The sequence below is a fragment of the Taudactylus pleione genome, unplaced genomic scaffold (assembly GCF_031769625.1).
Source record: "Taudactylus pleione unplaced genomic scaffold, aTauple2 ptg000609l, whole genome shotgun sequence".
NCBI lineage: Eukaryota > Metazoa > Chordata > Amphibia > Anura > Myobatrachidae > Taudactylus > Taudactylus pleione.
In genome coordinates this window covers 8857252-8883705 of record NW_028285011.1, presented here as the reverse complement: position 1 = coordinate 8883705, position 26454 = coordinate 8857252, and the positions used below count along the sequence as shown (strand labels likewise).

General features: G+C 44.0%; 1 protein-coding gene across 3 annotated transcripts in view; it reads right to left on the bottom strand.

Moving 5' to 3' along the window:
* The window catches only part of FHL2 (four and a half LIM domains 2), a 95228-nt gene that overhangs the window by 50304 nt on the left and 18470 nt on the right, over window positions 1-26454 (bottom strand). For all 3 annotated transcript variants that reach the window (XM_088454159.1, XM_088454158.1, XM_088454157.1), the window contains exon 2: window positions 6667-6845. In XM_088454159.1, coding sequence (XP_088310285.1) covers window positions 6667-6822 — 156 coding nt within the window. In that variant the 5' untranslated portion in view covers window positions 6823-6845. The remainder of the gene's footprint in view (window positions 1-6666; window positions 6846-26454) is intronic.

The following is a 26454-nucleotide window of genomic DNA, read 5'->3' as shown; positions in this document are numbered from 1 at the left end:
TAGGAGCTCTTGAGAAGTGGCAATAGTCATCTGGCAACAGTATCATCATGACTTTGTTTGAGAAACATAGAAACATAGAATTGATGGCAGATAAGAACCAATTGGCCCATCTAGTCTGCCCTTTTTGAGATGAGGCAGAAGTTTCGCTTGCTGAGGCAGAGAGACACCAATGGCTTCTGACATCTTACCACCTTGTTCTATCGTTCTATCCTTACAGAGTAATGAACTGTAGCGTAAGATGCAATTAATTCTTCAATGAGCAGAAACACAAAAAAATACTAGTGTCACACTTAAAACGTTATCAAACTTCATCTATATCATTAGCAAGATGTATGTCACATATTTCATGTTGTCTTTATTCTAAGGTTTTTGTACAGTATGCTACTAGGAAGGCTTGAGCCAAGTTAATGATCGTACTGTGAATGTGCATTAAAGTTTCTGATAGGCAAGAGCAAATTACTACATATAACCTGGGCTCAACTAGCGTAATTTTCAAGACTCTTGTGTACGAGCCCTATCGAAGCTCAGCTTTCTTTCTCTGCATTTATATTTGATCAGATTTCTATGTTTGTCCTTATCTCCAGACAGGCAGGTACTCGGTAAAGCAGTGGCTTTTAATGGCAGCAAACATTGCACCTTAGCATACGTGAGCATAGGCCTGGATACACACAGGCACATAACAGAAAATAAGCAAATAAACATAAAAGTAAATGTTCCAGCAATATCTGTGGACTTTCCAGGTCCTGGCACCCTAATGCTAACCACCACCCATGGCCTTTCGCCTGGCCAGCTTGTCCGGCATCAAGAGCAAGGAGCATCATGTGTGTGAGAGTTTTAAACCCTTCCTGTGCTACTGACTTCCTGCAGGCTCTGGGCGACCGTTCCATATCTCCACTTTGAGCTGTGCATCCCAGAAAACCCGGAATTCCAAACTTCTATTGCAGCTGCAGAATGTGCCGGTCTTGTTTTCCTCTTCCTTGGAGGGAGCTGACCCCACCAGAATGTGGGCAATTCAGGTGAGAGACCACCCCTCTCACCACAGGACTAATTTAAACAGCACAAGAGCAGTATAAGCTAAAAAGTTACGTGAACGAGATGTAATATAATATTGCCTACTTTTTGGGCATCTTTATCTGCATCTTTTTGCATTGATATACTGTTAATTTAAAGGAAAAGTACTAAAAAGTAATTCATGTTCTTGAAATGAATATACAAAACATCTTGGGCCACTTAATAGGACTGACAAATAAGGGATACAATAGAGCTATATATTTTTTATTGTCAAATGTACACTAACTAATTCCTCTAGTTGTCATTTTATAGCCTCATTAAATAATCTGATAACTAGGAATCTTTTTCTCTAAATAGATTTTGGAAATACTATTTTATTGTATGAAATAACAAATCCATAAATTTGAGTTTAAAAGTTCATAATGATTCATTCCTAAATATTTTCTGACCCTTTTGTATTTACTTCCTTCCAACTTTAGAAATTTCTAATGTCCCTTGAATGAAAAATGGGACACAGCTCTAGAGCTTAATTTATTGCTTCTTTTTACGGAGGAATAAAAGATGTAAGAGATGGCTGCTATAAAAATTCATATTCAACTATTATTTCAAAATGATGGTTTGTTGATAAAAAAAACCTATATGAAATAAACGCACAGTTTGGTGTCACAGTACAACTGATATAAAACATAAGTCATTTTCTAGATTTCTGCAGCAGGTTGATAACTCGCCATTTACTTGGACATGCCAACAAAAAGAGAACGCAGTGTTTTTTCTTTCACTAGGCCTAATTCTCAGTCGAATGCAGCTGCATTGTCGGACGCAGTGGAGCAATGTTTTCATCTGTGCACGCGTCTGAGTCGCACCTTGCATGTGTCCCGATTATTGTGCATGCGGCATAGCAGTACATATTTACAGGACCGCCAAGAGCTGTGGCGGGCCCCGGTAATAGGTGGCGCGGCCTAATCGCGGGAGGCGTGGCCACGCCCCCTTGCTGACCAAAAAAAAAAAAGATTTGCAGCGCCGAGGGGGGGGTGCTCTGAGCCCCCTCAGCCCGGCGCAAAGCCAGGGGGGGCGTGATCAGTGTGATCGCTCCCCCGCACAGGCATAGGAGACTGCTGTGGCTAGCCCGGGCAATCTGTACCCGCTCCCCCCCCCCCTCTCGGCGCCCCTGCATATTTAGACACACTGCAGCAGAAGTGTTTTGGAAATGTATGAGACGTTCCTGGGCAGTTACTTGGTGGTAATAGGGGGGTGGCTAATCAGACATACAGAGATTTGCACCTGATGTGAGTGTAACACACGTGTTGCTGATAGTGGTTGCATACAGATTTGCTGAATCATTTGCATAGGAAGACCACATTCACACGGTTAAACTGCACCTGCTATAGGACTGTTGCAAGTCTCTATGGTGCTTCCTATTGTGAGACTAAAGATGCACCAAGCATAATTACCGTGTGAGAAGATACTCAAAGTGCACATTAGGATGCACGGTTGGACACAAAGGAAGGGCTCTGTAGCAACCTCAGATGCAACTTTGGCAAAAGACGTACTTATTGAAGTGTGACAACATTCTTACAATACAATAGCATGGTGGTAGGTATTCTATGCTATTCATATTGGATGGGAATGGACACTTTTGGACAACCTCTCTTATTTTTACCAGCCATCTGTATAACAAATAGGTGTCCCCCCATGATCGCCAGGGGCGCCGAGAGGGGGAAGGGGAGCGGGTACAGATTACCCTGGCCGGGCTTCCTGAGGGGCCAAGCGCCGCCCCCCCCTCCCTCACATCAGCCCAGCACACAGCGTGTGATCGCGACCCCCCTGGCTTTGCGCCGGGCTGAGGGGGCTCAGAGTGCCTCCCACGATTAAGCCACGCCCCCTGCTACCCGGGCCCTCTGTGGCTCTTGGCGGGCCTGATGATCGCACACATAAACTGAAGCTGGGACAGCTGAGTAGTGAAATTCCTCTAGTGATCTTCACTAGAGCTCCAGTTTGTGCCATGGCGCTATTGGTGTCGCGGCTTTAGATGAATGGGTACTGCAGGTCAGAGCCATAACTAGACTTTTTGGTGCCAGAGAGAGCATTGGTGCCCCCCTATTTTTTAAATGGGAAATAGCACACCCGAAAAAGGGACATGGCCTTATGGGGTAGGGCCAGGGAAGAGATAGGGAGGCCAGGGGATGCTGGGGATAAAATAAGAGGAAGCTACAAGTGAGAATGCTAATAAACAGAAAAGTGTCAGGCCCAAACAGCGCCCCTGCCCTGCGGTGCCCTGTGCCATGTCACAGGCTGCACTATCCTAGTTACGGCCCTGCTTCAGGTAGCATCCCCTATATTCTACATGTTGAATCCAAGATTAATGTGGGTTGTGCAAAGAGTCTATTTTTATTTGCAAACATAATATATTTTGATATAAGATAAAGAAACTGAACCATAGGGTACATGTTTCATATACTCTCTAGTATGTTATATCTAAGGAAAACATTGATATAAGAATCTGGGATATTGCTGCAACATACTGTAGATACGTTGGGTCTATTTTGCACATTTAAAAAAAAGTCTCCGTTAGGGCTCTCACCATTCCTAGCATCCTGCATTCCGTAGCTTATTTGTATGGTATAATTTTGGCCTGAAAGCACGTAGGAGGAGATGAACCATAGTGGCTGATATAACTCTTCCTACTTCGCCTCTTATCAAGGCGTAGCAGGGGAAGCAATAACGTTGAAATGTATTTATATCTCTGTTGCTGGAGTGGGGGAGAGAAAACTGCCCCCTCCGGCAATTCGTGTAAGACCTGCAGCTCATCAGCCTAGTGCTGATACTATGGGGTATATTTACTAAGTGTGGGTTTTTAGAAGTGGAGATGTTGCCAATAGCAACCAATCAGATTCTAGCTATTATCTTCTAGAAGGTGCTAGATAACTGTTAAGTAAAATCTGATTGGTTGCTATGGGCAACATCTCCACTTCTAAAAACCAGCACTTTAGTAAATATATCCCTCGAGAGCTCAGACACAGTCAGACCCATGGATGCTGCTGCACCACTGTGGCCACGCCATTCTTCGCTGGTGCGCGGCTTAGCCGCGCATACTCTGTCCCTCCCTGCATCGGTTGTCACCGCAGGAAGGGGCGCAACTGGCTTCCGCTGTTAAGTTCGTGCAAGAAGAGAGAGGACTGACTGCTGCTGCAGCAGCCTCTCTCCCCAGCCCAGCACACATGCTGCTGTCATGCTGTTTGCTGGGCTAGTGAGAGAGGCTGTTGCAGCAGCAGTAGGTTCTCTCTCTCACTGCATTATATGCTGGACGGGGGTGCGAATGCACCCCCACCCCCGGACACCTCTGCCCCCAGTGTGGCGCGCGTGCATATTGATTTTTGCTTTTGTAAGGGGAGGGTTTGGCCACACCTCCTCATTTGTCCACGCCCCCTCCCTGTACCTGGGCCCGGCAGAGCTGTCGGCAGACCTGGCCACTACGGGGGAGATAGGACAAACTTAAGAGAGGAGGACCAGCCACTGGGGTAAGTATGAGAGTGGGAGTGTTGTGACTGGAGCTTCTTGCGGGAGGAGCGATGGTGGAGGATTGGGACAGAGGGCCTGATTCAGAGCCGCTCGTAAGCGGCCGCTCGTTCGCTCCGAGCAATGTTCGCACAACTGCGCATGCGTATGGGTTGTAATACGCATGCGCGAACCAGTCATTGCGGTTGGAAATTGTGTGCTCGCAAAATGGCGAATGCCTGCTAATTTGAATGGCAGAATGAGGCGTTTGTGGGTGGTAACAGGGGAAGGTGCTTGAAAACGGGGAGTGGAGATCCGAATGCAGGCGTGCCAAACGGTCAAAATGGGCGTTTTAAGGGTGTGCATAATTAACAAAGCAGCGTCATCGACCACGTCACTTGGTTGTCTCTTAACCTGAACTGCTCGCATGATTGCGGTAGGAAAATCCTACCACAAGCACTGCGACCAGTTCAGACGCCTTTCGATGTACTCGATTAATCTAATAAATAGCAGAGATGACGTAGGATGCGAGCGGCCAGGGGGTGTTTTTTAAAAAATAGCGAGCGCATGTTTCGTTCGCTCGTTCAGACATAGAGGCGTCAGACCGCAAAGAGCGAGTCCTCTATTTAAATATCCGGCCCCTTTTTCAGAACGAGCGAGAGCAAATAGCGTCCGGCTCTGAATCAGGCCCAGAGCTGCTATGGGAGGAGAGGGGGGGCAGCCATGGAGGGAGCAGGGCCGAGCAGGGGTTGGAGACTGCGATGAATATGCAGAACGGGTCCTGAGTGATAGAAGGGGCTGCGTGCTATGCCTCTGCCTGACTGACAGGCACAGAGGATCAGCACAGAGGGGCCTATTCATCAACACTAAAATAACGTTTTTAAGGACATTTTCCTTAATTAACATTATTGTAGTATTCATGAAGATACTTAGCACAGGAGATAACACTGATATCTCATTGCTAAGTCCCCCTGCGTTAATTTCCACACTCCCCATACATTAGTATGGGGATATGGAAATTATGGTATTCATCAAATTCCGAAAATTATGTATTTTCGATATTTGATGTAGTTACTATTCGCCACTGTGAGGTGGCGAATAGCAGGTAACACTTACCTGTGTCAGCGTGTGCAGGTTCCCTGACATCTCCCTCCGGCGCTCTGGTGCGTCCTCTGGCTCCGTCTGCTATGCGGTCATGTGTTCTACCAGCAGAACACAATAAAGTTTTGAAAAAAATATATATATTTTTTTTTTTTCTAAACAGTACTGTGTGCTGCTGGGGGACCACATGACCGCATAGCAGACGGAGCCGGAGGCTGCTGCACGAGCAGTTAAGTGATGAAAGGGGAGAAGGTGAGCTTGGGCAGGTGAGCGGAGGGGGAGACACAAACTTACCGCATCTGTAGGCAGTGCTGCGCATGCGATGGTTTTACAGATGTAACCGCGCATGCTCAGCACTGCCTACAGCTGTGATAAGTTAGAGCAAGCTGGGATAACTATCTATTTCCCGAAAGCTGTCATCGCAAAAATGACAGCTTTTCGGAATAGATAGTTATATGGAGGAGGAATGATGAATTCCTCCGGTAATTAGGTAGAACTCCATGCGAGTTCTAAACCTAATTACCTCCAGGGAAAGTTTAGTTATGATGAATAGGCCCCCGAGACACTTAAACATCTGTAAAATCTGTATCTCATGTGCCTATGACGGTGACAAGCACTATATTATGTTGCTGTATGGGTATTTTATCTTTTGTTTTGTATTGTTTGCCTTTGCACCAGCTGTACTTGAAAAGTGTTATATGTGTTTTTGAAACTTAATGGCAAATGTATATTTTGCAGTTACAACAAATAGTTAAAACCAGAATGTAATTGTATGTAACGTATGCCTGATGTAAAATGGGCATATATGCTTCTGGGGCAGAAAAGCATGCATCATGTGACAATTGTTTAAGTTTAGATTTTCTGTGGCCAGTTCATCAAAATTGTCAGCCACAGGTCCAGTATGACTACAGTATAGTAGTGCTTTGCAGTGACTGTAGCAACAACATACTGTACTATGAAAACATGATACTAATTCTGAAGCAACTACTAGTACATCTATTTGGAATTAAAAGACACTGCATACTGGCAGCAGCAGATAAACCAGTAAACTCAGCATACCTTGCCATCACAGCCAATGGGTTTCTTGCATTCTTCACAAGAGTTGGAGTAGAGACTCTCATAGCACTTTACACAATATGGATTCTCCTCCCTCAGTAGGTACTTTTTGCCGAACAGAGACTCCTTGCAGTAATGACAGTCAAATCGCTCAGTCATTTTCAATGTTGCCCGGTCCTAGCCTATAAGAAATGAAACCTTTTATTATTTTGTTTATTGCTTAAAAATTACTTTTTGTTATTAAAAACTATAGAATACTAAGTGGCTCATACGGAGTATGAATGAATCAGTGTGCAGGAGGCAGACACATAGGATCAGAGGTGGATGTGATGGGCATCGCCGCTGTGTCTTTGGGCCTGATTCAGAGATGGACACTAATGCAATCGCAGCTGCGATTTTGTACGCAATGCAGCTGGGAAAATATGCCAAAGCACATCAGCATTAAGACGCCCACTGCTGCCTTCTTACATGCCTACAACGTTGCTTACCTGTGTAACTAGGTATCAGGACTATATATAGACATTAAAAAGGTCGACAATTTCTAGATAGACACCAACACCGGGATGTACTAAAGTGGAAAATCTGGTAAAACCCCAGAAACTAATAGAAGCATATGGGCTTCCTACCGGGACGCTTACCCTGAAAGGGATCCCTCCCATCACCCCCCACATGCGCAGAAGGATGCCAGAGGGACTTCTGGATGTTAAACACAGAAGTCCCTCTGTCTGGGGGCATCGCAAAGGACAGCTCTATCGAGAGAGCTGTCCTTTGCGATGTAAATCACATTTCTAGGTAAATACCACGGTAATTAACCACGGTATGTACCTGAAGACAAGCAGGATGCGATGCTTAGTACATCCTACCCTTAATGTTAAACAGGTAATATGTTGACAGGGACAAAATGTTGACGGGTACAAATTATAGACAGTGTCAAAAGGTCGACACAAAAATGGTTGACATTAGGGTCAAGCACCTACCCTGTTGGTTAGGGTTAGGCACCAGGAGGGAGGGTTAGGTTTAGGCACTTAGGGTAGGGTTAGAAAACAAAAAACAAATGTGTCGACCATTTGTATGTCAACCATTTTTGTGTCGACCTTTTGACCACGTTGACCATTTTTATGTCGACCTTCTTGTGTAAATATCTGTAACATCGAAGCGCATTGAGCGGTTATCGTTCCCTTGCAGAAGGACTGACATGCCTCAGACACGGCTGGTCTCCGGACATCGGGCGGCCATCAGACATCTGAGTAACCCTCAGGTTACTCAGGATGTCCGGCAAACAACACTGCCGGGGCCAGTGTGACCATTGAAACAGCGTCCATCTTAGGCCCAAAATGCATGCATTAAACAATAAACAATTATATATATATGCTAACCTGGAAAAAAGCCATTCAAGTCAAGGAGGTGGACATAATGGCACAGGATGGGGCTTAGCAATGTGGGGGTGGGGCTAGGCTCTGTGGGCCTTTGTGTCAATAAAAAAACAAAAACATTGGCGCCCTGTATACCATAGATTGCTGTGAACTTTCAGCTTCAGAGGAAAAGCATCATCATCATCATTAGCATGCTTTTGGATTAAGCATGCAAGTGATACAGCTGCTGACAGGAGTATCTCTGCTCAGTCTAGGATGGTCATTGATGCTTTATGAATCCACACCATCAATGTTTGTTTCAATGGTTGTGTTTTATTATTTAATGGCGGTTTTCTGATGGTCCCCACCATCAAATGGTGTTAAAATACAGCTGAATTCAACCAGTATGCTGACTTTTAACATCAAGCACTGCTGCAGGTCACTACTGCGCATACACAAACTAGTCTTCTTGCTCATTTGCAAACCATCGCAATGTTTCCTCTATCAAATTCTTTTGATGCAAAGGCTAGTTACAATCGTATTACAAGATTCTATGGAAGAAGCCCAGCCATCATTTGATGGCAAATATCCAATGCCAATCTCTATCTCAGTTTAAGTCAAACAAACACACCCTCACTGTACTGGTTCCGCCCCTGCCCTCCCCTGTCCAGCCTCTCTAATCATAATGAAGTGCTAGTCAGTAGTTCTGCATATGGATGTTGGAGTACACTTTTTTTGTGAATATACAAATAATCAATATTGGTTCATTATTAGCAGAGGTATACACCAACTCATCATCAGTCCCTTATGGTAGACCTCTATATCTGGGAGAGGGATGGCTAGAGAGTGTACCCAGTATATTCCTTTCAGGATAAACCAATCTCCAGCCCTTCCCTGATAACCTTCTGCTTCACACCAGCACTTTCACTTATCTAGAGTGCTGGCATAAAGCAGACAAGTATCAGTGGCTGCAATAATCACATTATACATCCTGATTACCATGCCATTGGTCTGACCCAGCATTTCAATATGCTGTATTTAATAAAAGAGGACCTGTAACACAATGGACTATTGGTAGCATGTGATTAGCTGGCACTGATACTGATTTTCATTCCAAACTTCCAGCCAGATCACCAGAAATAAAGCTTAGACATTTTATCAAGTACATCACTGGAGGCCATGGCAAAATATAAAATAATTGGTGATGTAATATCAACAAATACCTAGGAAAGGGACATTGCAGCAGGGCCATAACCACTCTCACACCAACGCTACCTCACGGTCCCTGCATCTGGCTGGCGGGGTGCCTGGAATGGCACCCTGCAGTCAGTGTCACTGCTGGAATGTCCATTGGACACTCCAGACATGCAGTCGGTAGTCTGTACAGCACCCCCTTACAAACATGATCTCATGACATCATTCAGTCAGGGGGCGTGGCTGGAACATGGTGCCGAAAAGCCATTACAGGTCTGCCGATATGAAGGTTGGCAATAAAAAATTATGTACCGCCAGGATGTAACAAAAAACAGAGATATATTTACAGGTACTCCCAGGATTTTCTTTTTTAATAGGAGGATTTATGGTAGAAGGGAACACACATTGAAAATGAAGGAAGACTGAAACGTAACATAAGGATGAACCTTTTTTACTGAAAGGGTAAACAACACGTGAATTAGTTTCCCATACCATTAGTCTGTGGTTGAGTTGCACTAAAATAATTCAAGAATGCATGAGGGGAACATATGACTTGCTAAAATTTAAGCCGCACATCCACTACCCGACTCTGGAACGACAGTACGATTACGACATCATAATCGTACATTCGTTCCTGATCCCCTGTAGTGCCTACACTGAATGATATGTCATTCAGTGTAGGCACCCTCCCTCATCCCCGACCATGGCCAATCTGTCGTTATCGGAAGATTGACAGGCATGTTCAGGTGATGGTTGATGTCGGAAACGACCAGCGGGAGAGCGCATCACTGGTCGTTTCCAACATTTTAGTGCCCGATTCATGCACGATTAATGAACGTTATCATTATCATTCAATCAGTCATTAAAATTGGCAAGTGGATACGCAGCTTTAGATGTGAAATCTAAAAAATAAAACTCTTAAAAACAAAAATGAACACATTTGGGGCAAAAAACAGAAACTATGGGGCCTGATTCAGCAAGGATCGCAACTACTAAAGCGTATGCAGATGGTCGAGTGTTGCGTACTGCGCATGCGTATACATTGCAGTGCGAGTGCATCACTGTGATCGGGACTGCGATCGCAGTGAGTACGAGGAGCCATTGCAGAGTGATTGACAGGAAGCACCATTTGGGGGAGGTGACGGGGGGTGGTCGGAGAAATGCAGGTGTGCCAGTGTGTTTGAACGCTGTTGCGGGGGCGTGCATAAATTACCCACTGCAATGGCATATGCAGCTTGAGCTATCACTGCGTGCAAGAAAGTTAACAATTTAGTGGTAGGGTCAGACCTGCCTTAAATGTGCGAGTGGCTCCGATGTACTTCGATGTTACCAATGTGTTAGCTGGATTGCAAGGTGTTACGGATGTGCGAGAGGGGAAGTGGGCGTCTGCCTGTTGTCCGTGCGAGTGCTTTGCAGTAGCAATTATTAGCATACTTTCGCAGCGTGCACGATTGCAGCCATGATCGGATCAGCGATTCTTGCTGAATCAGGACCATGGTACACTAGCTGGAACTGCTGCTTTATGCAATACAATTCTAAGTTTCTATGGGGTCTATTCATCATCACTTGATTGCTACAAAAGCAAATGAACATTTTCACCTGCAATTGTAGAAATTAAGTGTCCGGGCCATTCATCAAGAAGGTAAAGCAGGAGATATCACAGATCATTTTATACAATATTTTTAATAATTTTACGTATCAAAAAAAGTTTGTGTACTTACATACTGTACATGAAATTCATTTATGTTTCATATACACCTTTATAATTTTGTGCCTGAAACAAAGTCTGTGTACATTGAACCATAAGAAAGCAAAGATTTCACTATCTCAGTCATGCTAAACATATTCCGTATTTCAGAATATTTGGATATGGGAGACGCAACCTGTAATATAAAATATTGCATCACTGCTAGGACAGATAAGCAAAGCAGAATTAAAGTTGAATTATAGTGTTACAAATCCTGGTGTTTTACCTTGACATTTCAACTTGTATAGAATAAACTTTCTTTGTTATTTAATTAGTTGTGGTCAGCTTGAAAAATGCTATTCAAGACAAATTGGTACCAAGCCAAAGCAAAGTTGAGGGGCTGGCAATTCCAAGGACACCAATGCGAACATTAACATTACGGTATATGTGTGGCATTTGTACTTTATAAAGGTGGGTACACACCTGACACATACAGTATATCTGCAGATGGAATGATCTGCAGATATTATAAAGGTTTGGTGGTGATAGTGCGCTACTTAGGAATGAGGTGAATGGGTTACGTGGACTAATGTTGCAGCTATAGACACTGGTGGTTTCCCGATATCACCAAGAGAGAAATGAGAGATGTGGTAGTGTGTCTATTTGTCAGCGCAATATATAATGATTCGATAAAGTGAATAAAGTTATACATTGTTTAATACAGTTTAAACTAAAACATGTCACATATGGAAAAAATACATGTTAATATGAAAAATTTACAGAAACGTAAAATACAGTATATACAATACAATGGAGCTATTTCAGTTGTATTGAACAGATGTCTGTCTATAGGACAATAACAAAATGGAGTATTAAGATGGGACAAATTAAAAAATAGAGTTAAAAGTGAAAATAATAAAAAACAGAAAAATAGAAAGTCAGCTGAAATGGTGCAGAACTTTGGTTCAAACGGTAATCATATTTACTTCTGTAGCCATATGTATTGGTTCATGTCTATGTTAAGAATACAGTAACAGCTGATGATGGTTGCTGTGTTTGATTCACTGTAGCAGATTCTGTGAAAAAAGTCTTTAGGTACATGCACCTCCTACCTCTTCCTGCTGTGCGGATAGCTTCTTTAGTGTTTGTTTGGCACAATCGTGTGCCGCTATGAGTATGTAGCCTCCTGGTCCTTGTCTGCGCTCCGGTTCCCCTTGGGCGCAGTAGCCGCTGATACAGATGATGGTCGTTCATACACACTGAATGGTCATCATTTGCTTCTGCCCTCGGGTCCCGGCAGCCGGGGGGCGTGACCTGGAGGGAGGTGGGTGGGTCGGGGGCATGTCCCGCCCCCTCCTCTCGGCTGCCGCTGTGTGTGTACGGGCAGTCTCCCGACCGCTCTTACACACCTGCCGATGGACAGATATGTCTGCAGACATATTGCATTGGCTGTGCTGCACAGCTGATGAACAGATATGTCGGCGAACGACGACATTCACCGACATATCGCGGGTACACACTGGCCGACGTGCAGCAGATATATTGGCCGATCAATTGATCGCCCAATGTATCTGTCAGTGTGTACCCAGCTTTAGTCATTATATTATAAGAGAATATATTAAGAACTTAGAAATATTATTTGATTTAAAAAAACAGGCATAGATGGCTTCTATTTAACATTTAGCTGATGCAATCATTATGGAATGTTAACAAGCAGGTTTATTTCTGCAACAAATTAAAATATTATCTTTTCTGATGCAGCTACTGAATTGTTATTGTTAGCACGCGGGTGTCTGCCAAGGATTTTCTCAACCACAAGATGATAATACCCAAGGCTGAGAACAACTAGCGTTGGCACTAAGGATAAACAAATTAATATGCACTAAGCTAAAAGATGATGACTGACCACTTCCAAGAAAAATAAGCCAATAAGACCAATCATAGACATGCAGTTTTACATAATGAGATATTTGTAATTGAGGCATATCTCTTTAAAGGCTGATATCTGTCGATGTCTCAGAATTGTAGTGACGTGCTATAGTTATGAATACGTATTAGCCTAGATAGTTTGAAGTGAAAAAATATCGAGTGAGTTATGTTAGTTTTTCGGATTGAAGCCTACGTTGGGCATGCCCATGCTGTGATACATACAGAGCTGGCTTGCATGCTGTTATAATTAAATTATGAACACTTTAAGTAAAACTTTTAATTACTTCAATCTCAGTTGTCAGACTATATTTCACTATGATAGTAGGGAGCCTCAGGATGGTTGGTGGTCTCCTTAGGAGGAAATGATTTAAGCAATGATTTATTGACCTCATCCTGCCATTATGTCAGATCTGTCTGGGGCAAGTATATGTGGGTGGTAGTTCAGGTTCAGGTAGTATAGTCCAATAATGATCTTGGGCATTTTTGGAGGTGTTACTTGCTCTAAGTTGCAAATACAGGTCCAATGCATGCACAGTTTGCTTAAAAAATAAATAAATAAAATTAAAATAAATGTGAGACCTATACATAGATAGAATTGCGTAAAGACAGGCCTGAAATCTTTTATTTTAAGGGTTTTCAAAAGTAAGCTATATCCAAATGATGGTATACAGTCTGTACTCTATATGCTGTCTGCTGTCCTGGTTTCCTGCAAATAAATAGCTAACATCTTGAACTTGTATATATATATATTTTTTGTGCATACTTGTATATTTCAGCAAATTAATTCCCTTGCATGTAACACTGAGCCAATTGTTCCACATGATTACTCTGAACTTCTTTTTTGTTAAGACCATCAATGATTTGGAATATTTCACATTTTTCCCAGAGAGGAGATGAAAGTGTAATCAGAAAAGAAAATATCCAAGACATGCTGTTACAGGAAGAGGAGATTTGATTCCTTATTTCAGTAGGACTGTTAGGTGAAGCTACCACATCATGCATTTTTCTGTCCATTTTAACAGGAAATATATGTTTAGATAATAGATTCCTTCTAGGACTTATTTCATTACTGTAATATCTATAAGCACCTCACACTGTTGTATATTATTTTATCATTTAAAATCAATTAATTATCAACACATCTATTCTGGATTCCGTAATTTTCCACACTTACTAATGGAATATAAACATTTGCTTGTCAGCTAAAGTCATACCTCTCTAATAAATATTTACAGTAAGGACATACAGATGGAGACTAGCGCTGTCATAGTTGTATGAGTATGGCTCGGAGTTACTAATCCACTTAACAACTATTTATTTTAACACTTGAGTATTAACACAGCCTAACTCATTTGATTATATGTTTAAAGGTTAACATGGGTCAGTTGTCCCTGTTCTGTCTTGATAAATGTAAAACTGTCTAGCGCATTTAATGATTAGGTATACTAATATAATGTAATTCATTGAATCCTAGATATAGTATTTGCAGAGCTCCTATGATGATTTGAAGCAGAAACCCCAAGAATGCAGCATGTAAGTATCTCAGCCAAGGACTATCCCATGCTTCCTTTCAGTTTTGGAACTAATAACATTCTGTAAAGTAATGCTGGGTACCAGTGGCGGCTCCAGGGGTGGAGCTGCAGTACAGTCCATAATACAAATAGGGGAGGCACACCAACCGCCAGTGAGTCCCAGTCATCTATGGGTCGTATTCACTTAGAAGCAAAAAGCCGAGATCCGCGAAAAAGTATAGCCGATTGCGACTTTTCGCCAGTAGGAAACATCTCCGTATTCAATTCCAAATGCTTTTCGTGTACGCAGAAACTCCATGCAATGTAATAGGCGAAAAAGATTCGACTCTGAATAGAAGGAGAAAAGAAATGCATTTTTGTTATTTTGGGGAGCAAAGGAGGGGAAACCACTCTGACCCCTTGGAATAGCCCCCAAAGGATAACTGCATCAAAAAATCTATTAAAAAAGTGAGGAACACCCAAAAAAAGTAATTTAAATTTGGGGGTGAAACAGTTCAAAGTGGGGGTACAAACTTAAAAACTAGCGAAATTGACTGTTTGGGGGTCTGCAAGTATGGGGGAGGAGTTTTTTGTTTGCAGGTGTTTGCTTTTAATTTAAACTTCACTTTAGCAACTTTAAAATATGCTAGCACCCATTTTCAAGTACCCCAAATTTGTCAGGACTACTTATTTTCACCAAAAAAAACTGCTTTATGGCATTCTTCACCACTTGTGCAAAGACGCTAATTAGAGGCAATTGTACCAACTTAAGTACCCCAAACAGTTTTATTAGGATTAATCGGGCACTACTAAATTGATCCCCAATGTTTCTGCATCTTTTTGGGGGGTTCAGGCTGATTTCCCCGAATCAGACACCAGTTTTCGCTTGTTCTGACTTCGTGTGTCGCCGCTTTTGCTTCTTTTGGAATTGAATACAGCGAATAGCGGGGATGCTCACAATAAGCTTCCGAGGCCAAAAGACGCGATTTAGGCGAAAAGTCCGGTAGGCAGAACTTTATCGCGGGTGCAAAACTAAATGAATACCGCCCGATGTTTGGCAGCATTTGAAATGGCAGTTGGTGTGGTTTCCCTATTTGAATTGTGGACTGAATTTGTGGAGCTGCCACTGCTGGGTACACACTTAACGATGTGTACCCAGCCTCATGTCTCATGCGGCGGGTCCCGGTGGGAGTGCCGGCATCGGCAAGTGCGTACACAGTTGCCGATGCCGGGAGCGACGGCGTGACAGCGAGGTGCCATGCTGCATGGCCCCCGCTGATGATATCACATGTCGGACCTGCATGCAGGTACCCCAGGGTGCTGCGGCGCACAGTTTGAGAACCACTGGTCTAGTGTGTACCCAGCTTTAGTCTGATTGCAAGGATAGTTTGTGATTTCATATAATCCAATCACTCCATCAGTGCCCAAATGTTTTTTTATTTTCCTTTGCTCAATCCAGTAATTACTTTCAAGTTCTATAAGTATTTGAATGCTTTACTGAACTACAGTGCTCTACTACATTGCCACAGCCACCTGGCAGGATATGCTGTGGGAAACAGTGCGATATAGCTGAGTGCCAAGGACTGTAACTACACAAAGTACAAATCTATATTAAACTGTGTTTTTGTGGCAAATATATTCTTAAAAGGACATTATGTAATATACGCCACCAGCTCATGATAAACCTGTACAATTGCGTCCAGTCGTCAATTATAGCAGCCCCTATTTACTATACAGTACTATGTGCTCATGGATACTGAGTTGCCCTCTATATAGTATAGGTTTATAATAGATTGATCCATATAAAATGAAAAGAATAGACTAGGTACCTGAGCAGAGACAACTAAATATGCCAGGTACACAATCACAAGTAATACAAACAGCAGGTATTGTTACATGCAATCCAAAATGGGCAGGTTCATAACAGAACCGTTGAGATTATGATGGGTGGCAGAAAAGGAAAAACCTAAACAAACAGGTGTCACTATGGATGGCAGACAATTAATGCTTAGAACAAGAAGAGGTCAGGGCAGGTGGCAAGGAAGAATTGTAAAATGAGTAGCGTCAAACAAGCAGACTTCACACACAGACACAATGCCCAAGTGAGCTAACGTTAAGACAGGCAATCAGGGCCGTAGAGAGCGCCGCCGGGCCCAGGTAAAGAGCGGGCATGGCCTAATCGTGGGCGGCATGGCCACGCCCCCTTGAGATAAAATAAACACTTTTGCAGCGCCGCTACACGCTGGGGAGGGGGTGATGTAAGCCCCTCAGCCCGGTGCAAGGCCAGGGGGGGAGCGATCAGTGTGATCGCTCCCTACCTCAGGTATAGGAGATTGCTGTGGCAGCTGCGAGCAATCTCCCACTGTATCCCAGCACGGGCTGCTGCGAGGGAAAGAGGAGGGAGGGGGGACAATGCCTGGCCCCTCTGGAAGCCCGGGCCTGGGTAAATTGTACCTGCCCCTCCCCCTCTCTTGGCGCCCCTGCAGGCAATTAGTAAATTTTAACCTTAAAAGTCAGCAGTGCATCAATCAGCTCTTTCAGCATTGATAATTATGCTAAAAATCTGAGTGTCAGAGAAGATAAGCAATTTAATAGCAACCAGTGTAACAGCAGAAACAGACTAATGCCGGGTATCCACTACCCGATTACATAGAGCGATTGCACGTTTATAACATCGTAGTCGTGCAATAGTTCAGTAATCGGGCAAACATTGGGGATGTAAATGTCGGAAATGACCAGCGGTCCCACTGGTCGTTTCTGACATCAACCATCGGCCAAACATGCTGGTCAACCTGACGATAACCTCAGATTGAGCATGTTAAGGGATGATTGATGTACCTACACTGAACGACTGATGCCTCAGTGCAGGCACAGCACAGACTGTGAAACGACAGCATGATTACAATGTCGTAATCGTGAAGTCATTTCTATTTCTGCTAGTGGATGGGCCCCTTAAGGGCCTGAGTCTGAGATTTACGCTAGTGCAATTGCAACTGCGATCACTTATAGATAACATTTGCGAAAATATGCCAATGTCTTCCAAATCTTACCCGAGCATAGGGACGCTCACTGCTGCCTTCTCATATCCATCCAACGGCGTGCACCAGTGGTGTAAATATCAGGAACATCAACACAGATCGGGCAGCCACGCAGCTTCTGAGTGAAGTCTGAAAGTAATACACGATACAACAGCGCAGTGGGTATGTCTTAATACTAAGTAATCACAAATATGCCAAACTGCGCTGTTGAATTGTGAATTACTTTCAGTTTTTGGGAGTTTGCCACCAGTTGTCAACAGCAGCGGGGTATTGTCTATATATCTATTTATTCATTTATTATTATTTTGATTGGAGTTCCTTTCAAGTGCATGCGGCTATTTTGTTGTTTTTTTCTGAGTGAAGTCTGACCTGTCTCTAAAGGTGGGTACACACTAGGACGCGTATGTACTAGGAACGGGGTGGAACTGGGGGCCTAATTCAGACCAGCTGGCGAGCGCTGAGCGCTCACAAGCGGGTCGATGTTGGGCCAGTGCACATGCGCATGATGGACCTGGCTCCGTCGTGCGCATGCGCGAGACCCGGATAGCGACGGGCAAGCCGTCGCTATGGGTCTCGCTACAAAGGGGGCGTGCTGTCGATGGTGAGTGACAGCACGCCCCATTTGGTGGGCGTGCCGGGGGGCGTGGCCGGCCAGACAGAGGCGTTCCCATGAGAACACCTACCATCTGAGGCCGGCCCCACTGACATCACAAGTGATGTCAGTGGGAGTGCTCTCGGCTCTGATAGAGCCAAAAGCACTCCAGGACTTGCGGCAACGAGACCCTACCACAAGGGTCTCGTCGCAAGCCCGATGGTCGTGATGGTCTTGACCATCGCGACCATCTTTTTGGCTGCTCGCTATAGCTGTGGGTGGTCACCCACAGCTATGCGAGCGGCCAGGAGGCCGCTCTAAAAAAAGAGAAGGACGGCCCTGATTCAGAGCAAGCGCTCTGTCAGAGCGTCCGGCTCTGAATCAGGGCCTGAGTTCCGTCACCTTTAATGGTAGGTGGAACTAGTTCCAACTCCACCAAGTCCCTGCACAGAAGTCCCATAGACAGAGAGCCACTCACTGTCTGCCTAGGGAGGCTCAATTTCTTCAAAGAAACCAGCATAGAGGTAAGGAAAGAATCAAACGAAGGCAATACATAGGGGTTGCAAAAAACATTGGGCATCCAAGTGACATAGATTAGTTTGTGGGGACCCCTTGACAAAAACTCAGAGGCGCGGCTGTGCGCTCGCAAGCGCGTCTGAATCAGGCCCAGAGTGTACTATGACAAATATACATAGCGGATTGTGCTTAGTGTAGTAGCCCTCCAGATATGGAGCTAAACCCAGGTAAACTTGTATTGGCCAATATGCTGATGGCATAGTTTGTGTAACGCAGGTGTTGGTGCTGGTGGTGGTTAGACCACATGTGATATGCTTAACTAGTTCTTAGATTTATTGTAATCTGGCAGAAGTGCAGGTAACATAAGACACAGGGATATCACAGGTGTAATGGGATGCGGTGAGCATCCCGACAAGTGGGATGCCATCTGCCGGAACTTCGGCATCTGAATCCCGAACACCGGCGCCGATATCCCGACATGACTCAGGATGCCGACGTCTGGATCCCAGCAGACGGCATCCCGATCGTAAGTACACCTTGGGGGGGGGACTTGGGTTTAGGCACCCCGGGGGGTGTTATGGTTAGACTGTGGGAGGGGGGACTTAGGGATAGGCTCCAGGCAGGGGGGGTTAGGTTCAGGCACCACCTGGGGGGTTTAGGGTTAGGCACTAAGGGGTGACCTGAATACGATTGAGCATGCATTTCACTTGATGAAGACAAAACTGAAGGGAAAATGCCCCAAGAACAAGCAGGAACTGAAGACTTTTGCAGTGGAGGCCTGGCAGAGCATCGCCAGGAATGAAACTCAGCGTCTGGTGATGTCTATGCGTTCCAGACTTCAGGCTGTAATTGCCTGCAAAGGATTTGCAGCAAAGTATTAAAAAGCGAAAGTTAGATTTAGGATTGTTTAGTTTGTCCCATTACTTTTGGCCCCTTAAAAAGTGGGAGGCACATATAGAAACCGTTGTAATTCCTACACCGTTCACCTGATTTGGATGTAATTATCCTCAAATTAAATCTGAAAGTCTGCAGTTAAAGCACATTTTGTTTAATTTCAAAGCCATTGTGGTGGTGAATAGAGGACAAAATATGAAAATTCTGTCAATGTCCCAATATTTATGGACCTGACTGTATACAGTAAGAAATCAAATTTACCTTGAGTACAATCAGAAAAAAGCACTGCTTGTAAATATCCATGGACTAACATATCTATAGCTTGTTTAACAGAGCACAACTGAAATGTATTTAATATGTCAATAATATATGTTTTCTTGCTGCTTTTGTCTAATTGACATTTATATATCTTTTCCACATTCAGGACACAGGATTGTGTGACCATTGTGGTGGTGAATAGAGGTCAAAATATGAAAATTCTGTCAACGTCCCAATATTTATGCACCTGACTGTAGGGCCTGATTCAGACCCGCTCGCAAGCATGTCGATGGTGGCCCAGTGCGCACGCGCGGCGTACGCGAGCCCCGGAGCGAGCGCAAAAACCACTCGCTCCGTGGCTCACTACAAAAGGGGTGGCTGTCGATGTTGATCGACAGCTCGCCCCGTTTTGTAGGCGTGGCCGAGGGGTAGGCTTCACAAACGGAGGCGTTCCCAAGCAAACGCCTGCCGTTTGTGGGCGGCCCCACTGACATCACCAGTGATGTCAATGAGAGAGCTTCCGGCTCTATTAGAGCCAGAAGCTCTCTGGGGATTGCAGCCATGAGACCCTACCACAAGGGTCTCGTCGCAAGCCCATTGGTCGCGATGGTCTTGACCATCGCGACCATCATCCTGGCCGCTCGCAATAGCTGTGGGTGGTCACCCACAGCTATGCGTGCGGCCAGGAGGCCACAACTAATTAACATGTTAAATAGAGCCCATGGAAAAGTACATTGTGCTGCTATAGTCTATACATTTCTGTGTAACTAGAAATTATTGGGCACCTTAGCAAAATGTTTAAAGACTTCTCCTCTCACCTCTCCCTTATAAAGAAAATAGAAGCTAAAGAATGTGGGGAATCATCATCTTTTCAACATAAAACAGGGTGATTAAAAGTACATATTAAATACAAGTCAGTGCATCCTTATAGAGGCAACAGGCTGCAAGCTGAGTGCCTTTAAATTGAATTGAAAGGTAACTAATAATAATAATACATATATAACTTCATCAACAATATAATATAATGTACATTATTATACAGTACATTATTAAGCAAAGTTTGTTCTATGCTATACTAATATATAATATTATATATATATATATATATATATATATATATATATATATATATATACATACCCCGATGACGATGTAATATTACATTACAACATGGAAACGTTGAAAGCTGTGCCTCCCTTCTTGTGTGGCTATTACGCCAAGTGCCGCTGCAAGTGAGATTGTCTTTGGGACTCCAACCTAGGAATTACTAATCGGAGGGCATCGGTATTAGTGCTGTATGATATACGGGAGGAGAGAGAGAGAGAGAGAGTCACTACTTACACTATACACTGCACAGACTACACTAATCTGCAGGAATGTTGCACAGAGACAAGCAGGGGACCAAGCAAGAACGTGTAATCCAGTTACTTCAAGGTCTGTCTTCTCTCTTGGATCTGCAGTTGAAGAGCAGTAACGAGTGTTGATTCTGCACCAATCTAACTGAAAATAAAGGTTAAACACACATGGCACCCCCTCTCACCATTATAAGTTATATTAGATGGCACTTCTAATGTTAATATATGTTTTAATGTTTTAACCACTATTTTTAAATGCTGCCAGATGATTTTTGCTTCCCAATACTGTAATTTATACTATGCAATCTAAACAAGCTATTGTCACTTGATTGAGGTCCTCAAGTTACTCGCTCCAAAGTGAATGTTAGTATATTTCAAAGGAAGAGCCAATTAGGCTGCAGTCCAGACGTACTGATGTCTGATGTACTGATATCGGGTGCAGTAGTTGTCCAGGTTCCACTGCTGTCCAGGGGCAAACACAGTATTTCTAGAGAGGGTGTGCCAAATTTTAGATTTCACAAAGAGCAAAATAAAAACAACTTGTTGCAATAAGTCAGCAACAGACACTTTTTTTTATTTCTTTGGTCTGATTTATCCAGTAATGAATCACATTTTTCCGCATAATTTTAGGTATCGGGGCTACAATATGTAACAATATCCTAATGCAGGAGATATTCCAGATATCTTCTACAAAAGACTAATTAGTGCTTCCTTCCGCAGTCCCTATTATTCTCAAATGGGACTGTATTCTGGCCTGTATGTACTAAACTCCAAAATGTGCGACATTAACCTTAGGTTATTGTCATCTTCGGGTGGTGTTAACTGATTGGCGCCTGTAGAGGCATTCCTGCAGTAGTTGCACTGCAGTCATGTTGTTTTCCTTGGATATGGTCAATAATTGAAAAAAAAAAAAACACTTGATAGTCACCAGACAGTAACCGGCTTTCAGGTAATCTGTACCCTTCTTCCTGTGCTCCTGGTCATATGATTCAATTATAAGACAAGGCAGCAGGAAGGATCGCCCATGGCACTCTGTGAGCATGTAGCAGTTGGGCCAGCATTAACTCTTAAGACACTGGCCTATCAGCATCATCTTCATTCTGACCACAACAGGGAGGAAGGCGAATGGTGTTGGTCACTCAGTGGTGCCCGTCAGGTCCTGGAACCTAGGCAGCTGCCTAATGGTAGAACCAGGCCTGCCCCGGGCAGCCTCATAAACAGAGAGATGACCACTACCCACTGTCCTGGAAATAATGTTAAACTTCCCCAGTTGGATGCACATGAACAGCACATACATTCAGCTAGATTGGCTAAAGGGACAGGAGCTTGATTATCCCCTGCTGTATTCTGTGCCAGAACTGTATAATAGAAGGGCTCTATTAGCTCTGAACTTGCTACCACGGCTGCTAACATAGTAGCAGCTGCGATAACTCTAATATGGGAATGCAGCAGGAGGCATCACGCCTCCTGCATGCATTACTGATCTGAGCTGCATCCAAGGATGTAGCATCATATCATCTGTGATCCCATGGGGTAATGCAAACCGGCCACCACAGATGAGTAAAAGTGGCCAGGAAATCTCAACCAGTTGACGAAGGCCTGGCCTTTCCACTCCGACCGCCTGGTAATTTATGATTGGTGGAGGCTCCAGAGGTGGGGCTGCCGTACAGTCCAAAATTCAAATAGGGGAGTCACACCAACTGCCAGTGAGTCCCAGCCAGTGATGTTTGGCAGTGTGTGAAATGACCGTTGGTGTGGCTCCCCTATTTGAATTTTGGACTGCGCTGCAGCCCCAGCTCTTACCAGGGCAGTCCAGGCAGAAAGGGGGGAGTTTACCCGCACAGATATTATTATATAAATAAACGTATATATTTTAAGTCCTTCCTTATCCTAACAAATATCATAAACCATATCATGTGGTGGACATAATGTCTTTCAAGTTTCACTACTATTTTGAAAGGAGGTGCACCCAGGAATATGTATCACAATCTAGCTAAACCAAAGAGAAAAAGATAACTCCTTTTTGGGGCACTCACGGACTAAAAATCTGGATCAATTGATAGTAATAATATTAATTGAATTGAGGAATTGTCATGCAATTTTAAAATGTAACTTTTATTAGTACTATTGATAAAAAAGTTTTAGAAGTAGTCCGCGGAATATAATATTACAATACAAAAACAAAAATCATACTAATAAAATTGTGTTGCCACCAAATTGTACTCTGTATTTATTATATGCTATTATACTACCTCTAAATGGTCATATATCTAGGTGTCTGTAACAATGGGGACATAATCATTATTCACTTATCTCATGATAAATTGGATAATGTCCCAAGGGTCCATGAGACATTAGCATGTACCTTTATAATCATGAAAAATATTTTCTTGGATGGAATGTGAATAATACTCGTTATCACAATCTCCAATACATCTGAATTATCAGGTGTATAGTAGTAATAAAGATGATAATAGACTGCCACTATTGAGTACCCATAGGTAAACTCCTAATTATGCCAGAATTAAGTCACCTCTTGCAAAAGTGTCTGGAATAAATTACACCCACTGATATACTAATGTAGGTGCAATCATCTATCATGTAATATGATTAGACCAGATACATCCACATAATCCCAGCAATAAAAGGAAGTTTATTAGTATTCCTTCAAGTGCCGTCTGAAACCAGCGGCTTATGATAGATGTTATAATATATAAAGAATCAATATCATAAATATCTTTGGGTGATTCACAGGTTTATATAATATTGACAGAGTTCAAATACAATATTGCGCTTTATTAGGTATGTTCATTCTTTCATGGTGGTTAAACAAACACAAACATATAACACATATAAAATGAATACACACGGGACAGCGTGCACCACGTGTCTCCTGGCACGCATTTCGCTACAACTGCTTAATCATAGGATCAACCCGTATCGCAGGCTGACAGTTCCTTTATTGGATTCACTGGCCAAACAGAGTCTCATTCAGTTTGATGGTTATCCGCAATAGCCAATCACCATCATTCATATTGCGGGACTACTATCTAGACCAATAAGAGCAGACTGTCAGCTCCCCTATTGGTCAGATCTCGTATCTCTCTACTGGTACCCAGACAGAAGTGCCTGTCAGCTCTCCCACTGGTCACACACACAAACCCATAGAAGGATTATGCTCCATTATTTATATGTAATAGATCGACAATCATATAAGCAGATTCACACCGATGCAAATACATACACACTACATCAAAATACCTAATCCATTAAATAGGAAAATAAAAACTATATAAAGAGATATGAACTCCTAAAACTATGTATTACTTATTATACCTCTCTTACCCTATTGAACCTCAACAATGTGGTGACTGCATGTACATCAAAAAATAGTATGAAACTCAGTGAGTGCCCCACAAAGGAATTATCTTTTTCTCTTTGGTTTAGCTAGACAGGGCAGTCCAGGACCAGAGCATTGTGTCCATCCTGGAGAGGCTCATGTTGAGAGGTATGCATGTACAGTACCTGGGTCTGGCACTTGTGCAGATTACCGACCATCAGAAATCTGCGGTCAGCAGTGCATTAGCATGCACTGCTATATCACCCCCTTTGGCAATAAGAATTACAGAAAATGTGGCACAATATGTTTTTAAGATATTGATATCAGGTGAATAGGCCTGATATCAAAGTACCAAAATTGAGAGGAGAGAAAACTGCTGGATATTATATTGAAAAAGCTCATCAATACGGTTATCTATCACTGGATAAATTATAAATAATACTTTAATAACTAAAATTCATAAAACCTGTGAAACACTATGCAAAGAATAACATCACATTCTGATCACATACAATATAGATGTAATATGTAATTAAATAGACCTCTGATATCAGGACACAGCTATCAGGGTATGTGAGACAATGTGAGGCCCCCAAAGGAGATAGCTGCAGGACAAGTGGTGTCAGCAGGGGCGTATCTATAATGGGTGCAGGGTGAGCGGGGAACACGGGCCCCTGGGTCCAGGGGAGCCCCGCACCACACATCCTGCACCCATAATATTACTTACCTCTCCGAAGTCCCAAGTCGGCGCGGGCGTGCGGCGCTGTAAAACGACTGGAAAATTGCAGTGGCGGCCATTTTCCCGTCGTATGCGCAGTACAGGGAAATGGCCGCCGCAGCCATTTTCCCGGTGACCTGTGAATACACTGTAGACTTTGGGCACACTCTAGTACCCAGAGTCTATTACTCCAGCGCTGGCCGCGCACAGCTCAGTGCGCTGCCGGCCGCCGGGCAGAGAGGAGGGGGCCCATGTTGGAGACTGCACACGGGCCCCCTCCTCTCTAGAAACGCCCCTTGGTGTCAGATGGGTAAATCCAGGATTTGGTGATGGCTATGTTGGAGATGAAGCTGTCATGGATGGAGTAGTTGCTTATAATGCTGAAGCAGGGTGTTGGCAAAAGGTGTGTCCAGGTTATAATGACAGCAGGTGGCTGATTTGCAGGGTGTCCAGAAGCTCAGAAGATCCTTTTTAATCGGTTACCAGTTGTAGAAATGTATTTTTAAATGTTGTCCTTCTGTCTAACTCTTTCAATGATGCTGTTCATGTAATACCACTTAGAAAAAAAAAACTTTGAAATTAAAACCTATGCAGCCAGGGCAGGCGCAACCCCGCTCAGCAGATCCTGAATTGCAGGGATGCGCCAGGCTGGAGAGGCGCTCTCCCTGCAGTGCTTCTGAGTCTTCTGTTGCTACAGAGACGTTCCCCTCCTCCTAGCCGGGGATCCCCTTCTTCCCCTGCCCGTTCCTCCTTGCTGAGCTGAGCCTTACCTGCTGTTGAATGACAGGCAGGCTCGGCGAGCAGCTCCTTAACACCTCCGCTGGACCGCAGCTTGTTCCTGCCTGGCTGAACGGCTCCTCAACACCCCCGGTGGGCGGCACCGCCGATCTTGTATGTCCAGGTCCTCCCCTTCCTCCCCTCTGCCTGTACTGTCAAACTGAATGACAGCCAGGCAGCTGGATGAGCCTCAGCAGCTCTTCTGCGGCGGCACTGCTGCCCTTTTTCCTCTGCTGGGTCCCGTCCTCCCGAGTCCCCTCCCCACCTGACCTGGCTCTCCTCCCCTCCCCTCCCCACCTCACCTGGCTCCCCTCCCCACCTCACCTGGCTCTCCTTCCTTCCCCACCTGACCTGGCTTCCTTCCCCACCTGACCTGGCTCTCCTCCCCTCCCTACCTGACTTGGCTTCCTTCCCCACCTGACCTGGATCTCCTCCCCTCCCCACCTCCAGTGCTGTCTTCTATCTCTCCTCTCCCCTCTGCTCCATTTCTTCCCCTCCCCTCTCATAACAGGTCGGGACTAGAATGAAATAGAGCCCAGCCGAAGAGGAGCATCAAGAAATTGAAAAAGAGTGAAGAGAGAAGAAGCACACAGTTGCAGAAAAAGGTAAGTGTTTTATTTTAAATGTTTA